General features: G+C 58.8%; 1 protein-coding gene across 10 annotated transcripts in view; it reads left to right on the forward strand.

Annotated features, from left to right (window-relative positions):
• RFX2 (regulatory factor X2) overlaps nucleotides 1-14,960 on the forward strand; it is a 94,348-nt gene extending 79,388 nt beyond the window's left edge. For 7 of the 10 annotated variants that reach the window (XM_036848030.1, XM_036848032.1, XM_036848031.1 and 4 more), the window contains 9 exons: nucleotides 1,756-1,871; nucleotides 2,781-2,899; nucleotides 3,215-3,327; nucleotides 3,653-3,807; nucleotides 5,013-5,110; nucleotides 6,042-6,191; nucleotides 6,868-7,076; nucleotides 11,244-11,397; nucleotides 12,397-13,032. In XM_036848030.1, coding sequence (XP_036703925.1) covers nucleotides 1,756-1,871; nucleotides 2,781-2,899; nucleotides 3,215-3,327; nucleotides 3,653-3,807; nucleotides 5,013-5,110; nucleotides 6,042-6,191; nucleotides 6,868-7,076; nucleotides 11,244-11,397; nucleotides 12,397-12,660 — 1,378 coding nt within the window. In that variant the 3' untranslated portion in view covers nucleotides 12,661-13,032. Of the gene's footprint in view, nucleotides 1-1,755; nucleotides 1,872-2,780; nucleotides 2,900-3,214; nucleotides 3,328-3,652; nucleotides 3,808-5,012; nucleotides 5,111-6,041; nucleotides 6,192-6,867; nucleotides 7,077-11,243; nucleotides 11,398-12,396 lie in introns of all 10 variants that reach the window. The other 3 variants (XM_036848037.1, XM_036848034.1, XM_036848036.1) reach the window with 3 other exon arrangements.
• Nucleotides 14,961-15,525: the final 565 nt, after the last annotated feature.

Below are 15,525 nucleotides of genomic sequence, written 5' to 3' on the forward strand. Positions count from 1 at the left end.
GCCGATCTTTTTTTACTGGCTCCGTAGTTTTTGCCTTTTCCAGAATGCCATAGAGTTACTTACAATCACAGATCTTTGATTTTTCCTCTCTGTCTTCAAAGAAAGAGAGAGAACACTGAACATAACCCCAGAAGCCAGGAGAAAGAAGCTTATACACTTAAGTTGCTGCTTCCTCCTGACCTTTGGATCTGATGGCTGGAAAGGCCTGGTCATTTTCTGGAATGTTCTCTTCTCTGCCTCACAGACCTACTCATCTTTTAAGGCAGGGGTCAGCACACTTTTTCTGTAAAGGGCCAGAGAGCACATATCTTCAGCTTTGCAGGCAGACACTGTCTGTGGAGACCCTTCAGCTCTGCCCGTGTAGCATGAAAGCTGCCACAGACCAGGTGTAAAGGAACGGGTGTGGCCGTGTGACCATCAAACTTAATTTTCAAAACAAGGGGCAGAAACGGCCCCCTGCAGCCCTAGTTGGAGACGCCCGGTTCAGGGCCCCCCTCGAACACCAGCTGCCTGGCCCCTTCCGGTCACCCCTCTGCCCGCCTCTGTCCCCGGCCCCTCTCCGGGGTCCATTCTGCTCCAGGGCAGGGATGCACCCCACTCCCTTCCACGTGGCACCTGCGTGCCTCAGCTGAGCTGCGTGGCTGACACCCCATTTTAGCTGCTCTAAGGGGTCCCAGTGACTCCCAACCACGTGGCCGATCACGGGAGTTGGAGGTCGTAGGAGAGAGCCTGGAACATTCTCCGGGACCAGGAGTCCATCCTGTACCTGATCGTCCACAGACAAGGACTCTGTAGCTTCCGTTGTGGGGTTCGGGCCACAGGCTTGTGCCATTGACACTTAGAGCCACCCACCCCCCCCCAAAGTCAGGTGGTCCACATACCTCTGAGCGGCGTCCTCCCCCCTCCCAGTGAGCCTGGCCCTACATCCCACAGGGAAAGGCGCTCCCAGCTCAGGCTGGGTCCCTCCCACCCATCCCACCTGGCAGCATCTCTCAGGGCTCAAGCAGGTCATCCCAGGAAGCCCTTCTCTGTTACGTTTCTCAGTTTGCTGCCTGGACAGGCTGTCCGCTGCTTTCTGGCTCAGGGCAAAACAAAAGTCTCAGAATGTGCTTTGAGATCCCATAATAGCAAGACGTTTGGGACTCTATGTAAAGAAGTTCACTTGTCTTCTAAGAGAGAAGTGTTAGAATATATAGATATAATAGCAACCAGGTGTCCATCAGCAGATGAATGGATAAACAAATGTGGTCCATCCATACAGTGGAGTGGTACTCAGCCTTCAAAAGGAAGGAGGTTCTGACACCTGCTACAACATGGATGAAGCCAGAGGACGTGATGCTCAGTGAGAGAAGCCAGACACAGAAGGACAAATACTATCTGATTCCACTTATGTGAGGTCCCTAGAGGAGTCACATCCATAGAGACAGGAAGTAGATGGTGGGGGTCAGGGGCTGGGGGAGGGGAAGGGGGGGGGGTCCGTGTTTCATGGGGACAGAGTTTCAGTTTGGGAAGATGAGAAAGTTCTGGAGATGATGGTGGGGATGGTTGCCCGACAATGTGAATGTATTTAATGCCACTGAGCTGTGCACTTCAAAGTACCATTTTAATGGTAAATGTTGTGTTTTCTGTTTGACCACAAGTTTTAGAAAATTACACAAACGCCCCAAACCGAACCCTGCTCCGTCCTCCGCTCCTTGGGCCCCTTCTGGGCAGTGCTGTTAGGGCCTCACGGTGGCACACGTGTTCCCTGCCCAGGTACCGGCCAGCCCAGAAGACGGACAGCCTTGGGGAGAGCGGCTCGCACGGCAGTCTGCACAGCACACCGGAGCAGGCCATGGCTGCCCAGAGCCAGCACCACCAGCAGTACATCGGTGAGCCCTCCACCCCGGCACAGGGCCTGCTGGCAAGGCTCCGGGGCCACTCGGCACCGCTGGGGCTGGGTTTCTGCACCAGCAGCATCTACAGGGATGCTTTAGACAGTTTTCTTGTATACCACCTTTTCAATTATGTAGAAGGTTCTAGATAAACCTTCTTTGTGGAATCCCTGAGACTTTAGAATAATCAGCATGTTCCTCCCAAATTAATGGATATTAATCCAAAAATAATGGACTAAAGGGACCATCATAAAAATAAGTAAATAAGGGGAATTCCCTGGTGGTCCAGTGGTTAGGACTCCGCGCTCCCACCGCAGGAGGCACAGGTTTGATCCCTGATCGGGGAACTAAGGTCCCACAAGCCGCGTGGCTCGGCCAAAAAATTAAAATATAAAATGTACTAAACTGAAAAAAAATAAGTAAAATGAAATGCCCATCGGAAAGAAGACTGGATGTACTTTCAGCTGAGCCGGGCCCCTCCCTGGGAGCGTCCCTCCCCAGCTGGCACCGTCCCTGCCCCGGAGTGACGGGATACGCTAAAGACATGGGTGGCCTCCGTGTACTTTAGTGTATCTTTGGGCCCCAACTGAACCCTCCCCTGTTAGGTCTTCTGGAGACGCTGTCACCCACCTGGGCGCCCCCAGCGCTGGGGGGATGGAGTACGCAGTGTGTGCCAGGCCCGGGCCCTGTGCTTTGTGCGTCACCGGGAGCTGACGATGTTGTCCCCTCCCTGCACCTGAGAAAACCAAAGCTTAAGGGTTGTGCGGTGTGAGAGGAGCCAGGGCTGTCATGGGGTCACCAACACGTCCGGCCAGTGTCCCCAGCCCGTGGGCCAGCCCGCCGGCTCCTCCTGTGTGCCCTCCCAGCCCTGCTGACCTGCTCCCGCGTTCCCCCCCCCCCCGCCAGATGTGTCCCACGTCTTCCCGGAGTTCCCGGCGCCCGACCTGGGCAGTGTCCTGCTGCAGGAGAACATCACGCTGCACGACATCAAGGCCCTTCAGCTGGCCTACCGGCGGCACTGCGAGGTGACTGCCCCCCGAACCCCGAGCCCAGGCCCTGGGGGCTCCGGTGGGCGCCTCGGTCAGCTGCGCGAGGCCAGCGCCAGAGCATCACTGGGTGTCCCCGCGGGCGACAGGGAGCAGACAGGACCGGCCCCCCCTCCCTCTGGCCAAGGAGTGGATGGAATCTTCCTTTGTTCACTCCCATCCCCTCTCGTGGTCTCTCTGGGTTTGGAAAGACCCCGCTGCAGCCCGTATCCTGGCCGCTTGCTTGGCATGTTCTGACGGCAGACACGTGCTGTGAGCACAGCGGTGTGTTTATCCAGCCGTGTTTATTCCTAGGCCACTTTAGATGTCGTGATGAACCTCCAGTTCCACTACGTTGAGAAGCTGTGGCTTTCCTTCTGGAATTCTAAGGCCTCCTCCAGCGACGGCCCTGCCTCTCTACCTGCCAGGTACTGCCCGTCAGCCCCCAGACAGGCCTCTTGTTTCACAGGGCCTGGGTTTGCCCTGCAGACCGTCTCCTGCTGACACCCACAAATGCACCAGCTTTCCAAGAATCAGCGCTCAGACCCCCTCACGCACGTGCGGTCTTTCCTCTGACTTGGTGTGCGACTCGTGTGGCATGTCCCCTTGTTCGGCACGAGGATCTCAGGGGTGACCACGGGGCAGGGAGCTTGCCTGCACCAGGTGGTCCTGTAGCCTCCCTCGGCTTATCCCGCGAGAGCAGGCCCCGGGCCGACGGCTCACCTGTGTCCCCCGTGACCCTGCCCGCCGCAGGGACGAGGAGCCGGAGGGCGCCGTCCTCCCCAAGGACAAGCTGGTATCTTTGTGCAAGTGCGACCCCGTGCTCCGGTGGATGAGGACCTGCGACCACATCCTGTACCAGGCGCTGGTGGAGATCCTCATCCCGGACGTGCTGCGGCCCGTGCCCAGTAAGCGCCCCTCCCCACACCCCCGCCCGCGACCTCCCCAGAGGAGGCTCCCAGAGCGGCGGCCAACCGAGGTCGCGGGACAGCCTCGGGGGGCGGGCTGAGTCGGGTTCTAACCCGCTTCCCCGGCTGATCTGACGCTGAGCTCGGCTTCCTCCCAGCACTGTGGTCTGCAGCGTGAAGGGGTGGATTCTTCAGACCTTGCCCAGATCCCAGCGGCCTTGACTGAGGAAGGGAGAGAAAAGGAGGTGGCGGCCCTTGATGGGCACGCCCGTCTGGGGCTGGTGCGGGCCGTGGGGACCCCCCCGGGCCTCTGCCCCCACCCGCCCTCGTGGCCTCCGGAGGCGGTGACAACGCCCGCCACCAGGGGGCGCCCGCCTGCAGGCCTCCTACATAGGGGCTGTCCCTCGGGCCCCCAGGACCCTGAGGGCGGGAGTCCCGACCCCGTGAGGGCGAGGAGGCCGGGCGCTGAGCCTCGCTCTTCCCGCGACTGCCTGTAAACATCCGTGCCTGTTAGCGCTGGGGAACCTCCGTCTTTTTGATGACCTGGTCTGCTGCTTTTTTTTTGCCAGAAAATGGGAAACAGCAAAACCGTTGCAGTTCTCCTCTGGCCTTGCCTGCCTGGAAACTGTTCAGTGTAGTGTTCTTTTAGAGTCTCTGTGTATTAAGGTTTGAGATTGGGGTATATCTCCTTTTATAACACTAGGGGTGGTTTTCTTTTTTCAAAAATATGTATTTCTTATTGCAAGCCATCTCAAAGTAAATTTGGAAGTTGGTAGAATATGTTTACATGCATGTGTGTGTATCAGGGTCTCCCCCCTCCACTCAGCCCAGTGACATCGGGGTGGGTCCGTCTCCGGGGGGCGATCCTGGGCGCTGCGGCCCCATCCCCTCTATGCCAGGAGCCGCCCCAGTGTGACAACCATGATGTCCCCAAACATGGCCCAGTGTCCCCTGGGGTCAGGATCACCCCAGGTGAGAACTGCCAGCATAGACAGGTAGATGAGCAGAGATCAACGGCGCTGGGCTGGCCCTAGTTCCTACTGAGCACCTCCGTCACCAAGTGCCCTAAATTCTCACCATCTCTTCTCCTCTGTGTTGCTTGTTCTCGGTGGGTGGTCATCTCCACGGCATGTGCATCTCTTACACGTGAGCTGATTCTGACGGGCAGCACTGCCTTTCTCACAGTTAATACTTGTGTCCCCCAGGTACCCTGACACAGGCCATCCGCAATTTTGCCAAGAGCTTGGAAGGCTGGTTGACGAACGCCATGAGCGACTTCCCACAGCAGGTCATCCAGACCAAGGTAACGGTCGGGGTTGGGGTCTGGGCCTCCAGACCACGCTGGGGTGGTGGGGGGAGGGCAGAGGCTACAGCCTGGGGCCCCCTTGGGCCCTGCTGTGCTGTGAAGGGAGGGGGTTCCTGTCCCTCTGCCCCCGGGGAACTTGAGGACCGCTGGGCCCCAGAGAAAGGGGGCTGCTCCCGTGTGTCCTGAGGGTAAGTGGTCCTTCCAGGAAGGCCCAGGGCTGCTGCTGGTGGAGGACAGGTGCTGGCTGGGAGCGCCCGACAGAAGATGTCTTTGCTGGGATACTTTTGGGTTGATTCAGAGCAGATCGAATGTTTCTCTGCTCGTCATAGGAAGGGGATTTAATCTCCTTGTGGTCACCCTTATTGCTAGCGTCTTGGCCACAGATCAGAATGTAAAACATGGCCATTAGGCCTACTTGTGGAAAAGAGATGATCCCGTTCCCTTCTCGAGAGCATTCTTACGGCCTCACACAGGCGGGGCCAGATCTGGGCATCCCGTCTGCCTGCTCCCCACAACCTGGAATTGATTGGTTAGGCCAGTGAGTCTAAAACGTCGGGATGCTTAGGAATCGCCTGGGTAGCTGTTCAAAACTGCAGATTTCCAGGCCACACCCCACAACGTCTGATCCAGTGGTGCCTGGGAATCGGTATTTTTACCGTCCCTCCCAGAGAGCCAGAGGAATCCTAGAAGCCAGGGCCTGGCCATGCTGTCCTGAATTCTACCTCACCTGTGCTGTGGCGTCTGCTGTAGATGCCACTCCATGCGTTGGTGATGCCCGTTTCCCTCACTGATTCTCGATTTTGGGGTCTCTGAGACTGTCCGGAGGGCGGGTCCCTCTCCCCTGCCAGAACAGCTCTCTCCCGCTCCCTCCGCCGCCACGGCCCTGAGACGAGAGACAGGCTTACCCTCACACCTTCCCGGGCCCCAGGTCGGCGTGGTCGGCGCCTTCGCGCAGACCCTGCGGCGCTACACGTCGCTCAACCACCTGGCGCAGGCCGCCCGGGCTGTGCTGCAGAACACCGCGCAGATCAGCCAGATGCTGAGCGACCTCAACCGCGTGGACTTCGCCAACGTGCAGGTGACTCTCCCGCGCGCCTCCCCGCGGCCTGGGACCGGGGCACGCGGACCCGGCTTCCACCCGCTAGGAAAATGCGCAGAGCCACCAAACTCAGCCTGCCGCAAAACCGGCACCGCACCCGGGCCTGGCCCACGCTTCTGTTGCATGAAAAGGGTCGGGGTTGAAGCGCCCACAGTCCTCGGGGACCCCCGGGCTCCACTCCGTGATCGTCCCCCTGGCCTCCAGGCTCTGGGATGACACCTCGGTCCGTTTTCATTAAAAATTTGCCTTCCCACTGCCATGTTCACGGCTCTCTCCTCTGGGCTTAGGAAAGTGCAGCCGCCGTCAGGGGAGTCCTGCTGCTGTGTTTACGTCTAGCGTAGGCCCTGAGTTTATCCACCGAATAAACAAAAACACACACACAGAGGAGTGGCCACTTAGAAATAACACAACGTGAAGACGTGGTACAGCCTGGGCCTAGGATGCAGGGAGCCTGGATTTAGGCCCTTGGAAGCCGGGCAGGTTCCCTCTGGATGGCCATCCGTCTCCGCCCCACGAAGCGGGTGCCGAGCTCGCAGTTGGAAAAGGTCGAGAGCAGCAGGTGTCTGTGCCTGTGTGTGTCCGGCCTAGGGCCACGCCCGGGAGATGTCGCTGTCCCTCCGTCCTGACCCGGCCCTCGCCTGCCCGCGCCCTACAGGAGCAGGCCTCGTGGGTGTGCCAGTGCGAGGAGGGCGTGGTGCAGCGTCTGGAGCAGGACTTCAAGCTGACCCTGCAGCAGCAGAGCTCCCTGGACCAGTGGGCCAGCTGGCTGGACAACGTAGTCACCCAGGTGCTGAAGCAGCACGCGGGCAGCCCCAGCTTCCCGAAGGCCGCCCGGCAGTTCCTGCTGAAATGGTCCTTCTACAGGTAGGTGTGCCCTTGATCTCCCAGAGAGCTCCAGGGCGAGTGGGGGCAGGCCTGGGGGGAGACCAAGGCCCACAGACGCAGACCATCCCGTGGGCCTCACTCCTGGGGGCTCGCGGGGGCAGGCCCAGAGCCCCCTGGGGCCTAAAACTGGGTTACAAAGGCTTCTGCAGACAGAAACCGTCACCTCAGGCCTGCCTGCTGGAGAGACATGGCAGCTCAAGCACGAGCCTTTGTTTCTGCCCCTAGAGCATCCCCACAGAGTGAGGTAAAGGAAGATTCTAGAGAAAACAGGAGCGCAGGTGGTGGCAGGTGGGAGATGAGAACCAGGTGGGGAATCGCGGTGCAAGGGGCCAGCTAGGACAGCAACCAAGAAAACAGGATGCGACATGAGCCTTTATCTCCTCACTGCTAAGTGCAAGCAAGGGGCAGGGATGGGCGTCGGCTCCCCACGGGATGGTCCTGGGTGAGGGTTAGGTGGACATGTTTTAAAACGATGTATGTAACTGTATTATAGTGAATTAGGTGTGTGTGTGTGTGAATGTAAGGAGATTTATTTCAGGGAACAGGCAGGCGTGATCGCGGGGCCAGCATGTCCAAAGTCCATAGCAGGGGCTGGCGGGCTGGACGCTCAAGCCGGGGAGCAGACGCCGCCGTCCGCAGGCGGGGACCCCTTCCTCCTCAGGGAAACCGCAGTTTTGCTCCCAAGGGCCCTCTGCTGACTAGGTGAGGCCCACCCCCAGTGTGGAGGCTGAGCTTCTCCACCTCAAGTCAAGGGATGGTGGACGGGAACCATGGCGACACCTAGACTAATGTTTGACTGAATCACTGCCCATCACCGACACAGAAAACTAACCGTCACAGAAAGTAAACGTGAGAGAGAAAAACATATGGAGAGAGAAGAAAGAATGTGAGAAAGAGAACCCATGAAAGAAAAGCAAGAGAGGAAGAAAAAGACATGAAAGGATCCAGCCCGGCAGTTTACTCTCCAGCTGATAGGAGCGGTGCAGTCAGGGTCCCGAGGGAAAGCTGTTCCCACGCCGCGCTTCTCCCCTGGGCGAACGGGAGCGGGGAACCCTGCCTGGCTGCAGGAGGACCCGGCCCAGAGGATGTGGGCTGTGCTCACCCGGAGAAGCCCTGCGGCGGCGTTCCGGTCCCAATCAGCGATAAACCCGTGGAAATGGAGCGTTTTGTTAAACGGAGGCAGTTAACCAGGAAGACGGTCAGCTGTTCTCTGCCCGCAGGCCGTGCAGGACAGCCCGTCAGCCGGCTGTGGCCCAGGGCTCAGGTCGCCGTCCACCTGGCTGTGCAGATGAATGTTATTGGCGCGAGGCCAGGCCCACTCGTTTACAGATCCTTAGCAGCGTTGAGCAGTGGCGAGCAGAAGACTATTTACTGTCTGGCTCTTATCGGAGAGTTTCCTGACCCCTCGGCCAGCTGTGGCCCAGTCACTCCCTGTCCCCAGCGCCGTCCTCGTGCTCTGCCCTGGTCTGCTGGCCTCAGGGCCTCTGCACTGCCCTCCCCTGCCTGGAACATCCTTCCCCAGGGAGCCCTGCGGCCCGATCATCCTCAGAGAAGCCTGCAGACCTCCCGAGTGAAGTAGCGTTCCCCTTCCCGTCCTCTGTCCCCTGCGCCTGGATTTTCTTCCATTGCCTGTCACCCCGTTCTCTGTTGGCTTGTCTGTTGCCCGTCTCCTCGACGATCACCCATGTCTCCTCCAGAGCCGGGACGTCGCCCTTGTTCCCTGCTGCTCCTCAGCCTCCGAATGTTGAGTGATGAATGAACGAGAAAGGGATTGTAAGCCTGATTGACCACGTAGCTCAGCTGTGGACTTACACCCCATCACCACAGAGGGAACAGGATTTAGTCAAAAAGTGTGATAAAGCAACGCTGGGGTGATGGGGGAGGAACGGAGTCTGTGGCTGCAGAGAAAGCCGGTGGGGACTCAGACCCCGCCCCCGTGGCCGGAAGTCGTGACCTGAGGAATCAGGACCCACAGGGTGAGCCCGTGACTTACACTGCAGAGATGAGAACCCAGCTGAGGCTTGAAAGCGGCCGCGGCCTCCGTGAGAGGGGGCTGCTTTTCTCTGTAACGACGGAGGCCCCACCTGGCTCCAGCTTGTTGAGTTTAAGGGACTTGTCTCTGTAGCGTCCACCAGCAAATGGACAGCAGTGGGCAGGGGCCGGGTAAGCTGACGGCCAGGCTCGAGTCCGGCTTCTCCCAGTGGAGTTTCACTGATGTTCCCACCGCAGGAAGTTTCGAGCCCGTTTGGAGAACCCAAAACAGACCAAGGTGACCATGGAGACGGTTCAGAAAAGCCTCTCGAGCCAAAGCTTCAAACCAGATGCTGAGGCTTGGGGGGTGGCGGGTACCAGCGCCCGATCCAGGGGGTCCTTCAGGGAAGGCTGCCGGGTACCCCCCTGGGTGGGCACAGAGTGGGAGGGTGACTCGAAGCATTCGGGCCTGGGGTCTCCTGTTAGAGCAGCAGCACCATAGACCATATCTGAACACTTTGAAATGCAAGCAGCTTTGTTCCAGGCCTGTGTTATTGGCAGCAACATGAAAACCAAGCACCGCTTCCAGGCGTGGGGAAGGGAGGGTGGGAGCGGGTGAGGGGAGGGGCCCCTTCCCGGGGACCCGTGGTCTGTGTTCACTCGCTTACCTTTAGGGGGTCAGCCATACAGAGCCAAAGGAGCTTCTGAGCAGGAAACACATCCCGATCCCCGAGCCTGTTCCCTGTGCCCACGTACGCGGCCTTTGTGCTCGTTCTTTGTGAACGTTCTTCAGGTGACCTTTGCTTCCTAAAGTGCTCATTTGGACACAGGCAGGCACCACCCGGGTCCCCTCCTTGGTTGCCCTTCCAGGGCATCTCGAAGCCACAGCCGGCTGGAGCCAGCTCTCCTTTTCCACTGCTGAACCAAAATGCCGTCAGAGCGTGTCTGCACACTGGCCCGGGAAGATGCAAGAAGAATCAAGTAAACTGATTTGTTGTCGGCTGTCTTTGCTGACTCGCCCGCACGCCCCATTGCTAACACACAAGCAGCAGCGGTTTCAACCGGTTAAAAGATAAACTGAGGCTCGTTAAATTTTCAAAAGATTCTTTGAGGGACTTCCCTGGTGGCGCAGCGGTTAAGAATCCACCTGCCAATGCAGGGGACACGGGTTCAAGCCCTGCTCCGGGAAGATCCCACATGCCGCAGAGCACCTAAGCCCGTGCGCCACAACTACTGAAGCCCGCGTGCCTAGAGCCCGTGCTCCGCAACAAGAGAAGCCACCTCAGTGAGAAGCCTGAGCACCGACTGCAACAAAGACCCAACGCAGCCAAAAATAAAGAAAGAAAGAAAAAGATCCTTTGAGCAAACATCGCTTTGAAAGCCACAGTGGTTAACAGCCTCCCCGGACAGGAGCAGGGGGAGAGGTGTTTACACAGAAGGAAATGATTTGATGGCTGCAGCTTGGGTGCTCTGACTGATCCGCCCAGGTCCTGGATGCTTGGACTTGAGGGCGGCAGGGCCACCCCGGGGCGACGCCCCATGGTTCCTCTCCTGTCTTGTCCCTTCCTGTTTCTTTTGTCGCTACCACAGCAATTAGACGTCACTGAGAGTAGGTGAGTTCTGAGCTGGAGCGTCCAGGTGTTTGGGGCCACGTGGCAGATGCACTTATAGGCCAGGGCTTTTGGTCGGGTACCACGTTAAATAATTCCTTTTCCTTTAGACCAGCGCTCGCTTTCTCTGGAAAAAATCAGATAGTAGATCTTTTTGAGGGATAAAGTTTTCCAGGCACACAGCAGATCAACGGCAGGCACAGCCAATAAAACTTTATTTATGGACGCTGCAGTGTGAATTTCAGGTACTTTCCATGTGTCGTCAAATACAATTCTTTTGACCTTTTTTGCCAACCATTCAAAACTGTAAAAACCATTCTTGGCTGGCAGGCTGGATCTGGTCTGACTTGGGCCGCAGTTTGCCAACCCCTGCTTTGGATGAAAGAGGCAAAGGCACCCTGAACTTGAATCTCGTTTTTAGGCGCCTAAAGCTGCTGGCTAAGGATGGGGAGGATGGGAAAGGCCGCGGGGTGGTCTGGGAGGCTGGCAGGCCCCTCGCAGGCCGGCTGGGGGCTGGAGGGGAGCCTGGCGTCCCGGAGGTGCCAGCCCGTGTCTGCCGCCTCAGCTCCATGGTGATCCGCGACCTCACGCTGCGCAGCGCCGCCAGCTTCGGCTCCTTCCACCTCATCCGGCTGCTCTACGACGAGTACATGTTCTACCTGGTGGAGCACCGCGTCGCCGAGGCCACTGGGGAGACGCCCATTGCCGTGATGGGAGAGGTGAGCGCCACGGGAGGAGAGGGCCGGCCTCGGGGCCCAAGAGAACACACTCGTGGGGGCGGGCGGCGGGTGGGAAAAAGCTCGCCTGCCCAAGCGGGACAGGCCCTGGCTCCTCTGTCCCCTACTCACGTGACCCGGGCAGGATTTCCGCCTCATTGTGGTAAAATACGCAGAACGTAAAATTTACCTTTTTAACCATCTCAGAGGAAACAATTCAGTGGCATTTAGTATATTCACAGCGTTGTGAAACCACCGCCTATCTTGTTCCAGAACATTCCATCACCCCAAAAGAAAACCCCACCCCCTTGGCAGTAACCCCCCCAGCCCCTGGCAACTGTGAATCCACTCTCTGTGTCTGTGGATCTGCTTGTTCTGGACGTTTCCCATCAATGGAATCACACCCTGTGTGTCCTTCTGTGTCTGGCTTCTCTCACTGAGCATCGTGTCCTCAAGGTCCATCCACGTGGTAGCGAGTGTCGGTGCTTCTGTCCTTCTTATGGCCAGATACTGTTTGATTGCACGGATATGCACCACCTTGCTGATCCATCACCTGTTGGTAGATGGGCTGTTTCCACCTTTTGGCTGGTGTGAATCGTGCTGCTGTGAGCATTCATGTACACAATTTGTTTGAACACCTGTTTCCATTCTTTGGGGTATAGACCGAGGAGCAGAATTGCTGGGTCATGACAGGGTTGTTTCAAGGAAGAAAGGAGGCGACACTTGTAGAGCTTTTAGTACGTGATAAGCCCATGATAAACAGCGGCTGTTCCTTCACTGACCACTCAAGAGGCCACAGCCCTCCAGCGGCTCCCAGGCAGGGCCCTGGAAAGTGTTAGAGGGGCCACACCCAGACATCCAGCAGCCTCAGGGCTGCTTCTCACAGCAGAAGCCCTCTCACTTACAAAGCGAAAGCCCGATTCCACTGTGGCCGAGGACATTGCTAACCTTCCCCGGCACCTGCTCTGCAGAGGGCCCTCACTCCGGGCTTCTCTCTTTCAGTTCAACGATCTTGCCTCCCTGTCGCTGACACTGCTCGACAAAGGTGGGTGTGTCTGGGCTTTCCTTCCTGTCCTGGGCCTGGTGGCGATCAGGGCAGCCCCTGGGGCGGGGACACTGGGCAGCAGCCCACTGGGGGCTCAGAGCAGAGGCCCTGCCCCTCCTGCTGGATTACGTTTAGTCCTGCTCCCTGGGTCCCTGCACACCAGGCCCCTCAGCGCAGGGCCACGGACAGGACTGGTGCCGGGGCAGGGGCTGGCGGGGTGAGGGCCTCCTGCGGCCACATCCAGAGGGGGAGCAGGGCAGGCGGGCCAGAGAGCGCCCCGCCCGGGGGCCCATCCCATGCCCCACGGAGGTAGGGGGGCCCAACCGCCGAGGGCGACGCTGCCAGGAGCACGGCCCAGGCACGTGGGCGTTGGTCGTGGGGAGGAAGGCCTCCAGGTTGACTGGGTCAACCCAGGCCCAGGCTGAGGCAGTGCCCTGCCCTGGCCCCTTCGCGCCCCGTGAAGACGTGCCCCGCGCCCCACCCCGCCTCCGCAGATGACCTCAGCGAGGACCGTGGAGGCAGCGAGGCCGGCTCGGAGGCCCGAGGCCGGGGCGAACCCCTGGTGAAGCGGGAGCGCGGCGACCCCAACCACCCGCTGCAGGGCGTCTAGCTGGGCCGCGCCGCCCCGGCTCCGGGTCCCAGAGCTCCGCTGCGGTAGTGCCTCCTGGACGAAGTGACCTTTACTCTGAGTGCCGGGGCCCCCGGGCCAGGGCGCCCTTAAAGGACACGCTCTCCCTCAAGAGGAAAACCGTTGCGACCGCGGCCGAAGCTCAGATGGGGCGCCCAGACCCCTTTTCCTTCTTCTGACTGCTCTTTCCCCCACTGCAAATACCCGCCTCCAGAGCTGGAAGGGGCCGTGCTGAGCGAGTCGCTACCTCCACTTTGGGCATCTCCCCCTGCCAGCTGGTTCCGATTTTCACCCTGATTTGAAAAAACTCCGGCGGGTCCCGGGGAGGAAGGGATGTCCCGCAGCCGTCGGGCAGCGCCCAGCTGGCCATGTCCCCGCAGCCCCCCTCAGGCCCTGCGGTGGCGAGAGGCCATCTCGGTCCTCGCCCTGTGGCCCCCTGCCCTGCTGGCCGCCAGGCGCCCCGTCTCTAGACCCCAAAGGGATCGGAAGCAGCTGCCAAGTGCCGCGTCCCCGGACGGCGCGCAGCCCACGGCCCCACACAGCTCAAAGGACAAGTCACCGAGGCAGGCCCGCTCATGCCAAGACGTGGTGAGGCCTTTCAGAATCAAAACCAGAAGCTTGATCAGCAACCGGAAGGACTGGGGATCCGTCCAGGTTCACAGCCAACGTCAAGTTAAACTGTCAGATCTGGAATGAGCTTGTTCCAAGGGGGCCGGGAGGTCCAGGTCTCCACCGTGCCTTCCGAGGGCAGCCAGCCTGCCAAGTCTGTGCACGAACAGCCGTGCCTGAGCCCCGCTCCACAGAACCTTCCAGAACGTCTGCCTTTGAAGTAGCGATCCCAGAGCACTGTGACCCCAGCAGGTCCTCTCTTGAACTGCTCAGGGTCCACACTCTTCTCTGGGGACAAACGAATCCCAAGGGCTGTCCCAGCCCTGACCTCGAAACTCTCCGGATCTGTGTTCCTCATAACATGTTGCACCAGTAAGCTCTGTGCCAGAGTTCCGCCCCCGAAGCAGCTGCAAAGAAGAAAGACAAGCCTCTGGTCTAAGAAACATCGGCTTCTCAAATGCAATAATCTCTCCTTTTGGAAATATGTTCATACCAATAGTTTTGTGCTCTAATTGTTATTAGAACATTCCTTATGAATGTATCGCAGTATATTCAGTCCCCCATGTTGTTTTCTCATTCATGCAGAAGGTACTAATGTAAACTCACGAGGCCTTTAAAAACCCTACTTCTCGACAAGCAAGAGCGCTGTGCATCCCTGGCCCCTGCAGGTGCCCGGGGAGAGCAGCAGGGAAGGACGAGAAATCTCATTTAAGAAACCAAAAGCCCGTCATGATCACAACGTGCGTGTGGTCTTAAAGTTGCAGACTCAGATGAACTCAGACAGAAAGAATGTCTTTAAAGCTACATCTCCTTTCCTGGGAGACGTTCAAGCTCACGGCTCCTGGATTGTGACGCCTGCCTTTTCTTCCACGTTTCTGCCTTACGTTCTGTCTAGTCCTTTGCCGGATTCCTCGAGGAGGAATATAAATGACAGTAAAGACACCAGCCTTCCGAGCCCGTTCTCGTTTCCCGTTGCAATAAACACACTGAACGTGCCTGTTGTGGGTCACAATCCACACTCCAGCCTTTGCCCCGCCGCCCCCTCCAGTGGCCTTGGGGGACGCATCCCTCCCTCCCACACTCCCCTGGCCCTGGCACAGCCAGCCTGGCCAGACCTGGGCCACACGAGCCCAGGAAGGGAGGGCAGCGGTGCTTTCCTCCGGCTCTCTGGGGAATGTTCCAGAAGGAGCATTTAGCAAGGCCAGAGAGGGCAAGAAAACAACTCTCAGCCCAGGATGGGCGAGACTGTAAACAGACTAAACTGGTTCAGAGACGCAGAATAAATCCACGCTCCGGCCGCTGACGCAGCCCACTTGGTTGTTTACGGGGTTTATCTGGTAAAGCGGTGCGGCCTGAACCTCAGAACCCCCTAAGAATCAGGGCGTGAGCTTCTTCCGAAATCGCCAGTTCCTGGGCCCCATCCCCAGGCAGCCTGGCTCGTGGGCTTAAGGTGCAGGCCGGGCATCCATTCTGTTGTGCCCACCCACTCTGGGGGACCCTGACACGGGGTTATAGGACTGTGAAGAAACCCTGCAGAGGAGAGCGATGCGCTCAGGAACCAGGAAGGGCCCGCAGGTGGGAGGATGGTCCAGAAACGTGGACGCGGTTCCCCGTTAGTCACCCATAAAAGCTGCTTCTCCGGGGCCAGGCTGGTGCCCCGTGTGCCGCCGGAGATGCTCAGCCTTGGCCCCAGCCCAGGCCCCTCTGTCCTGGGTGGAGGCCCTGGGGACCCCAGGTGACACTAAAATCATCCATCGCTATCCCAGGCTGGGAACTCCAGGGCCTGCGCTTGGCTTAAGGCTCTGCTGCCACCATCTTGAAATTCTTAAGAGTTTTCCACCAAAGGGCC

Source organism: Balaenoptera musculus, chromosome 3 (assembly GCF_009873245.2).
Source record: "Balaenoptera musculus isolate JJ_BM4_2016_0621 chromosome 3, mBalMus1.pri.v3, whole genome shotgun sequence".
NCBI lineage: Eukaryota > Metazoa > Chordata > Mammalia > Artiodactyla > Balaenopteridae > Balaenoptera > Balaenoptera musculus.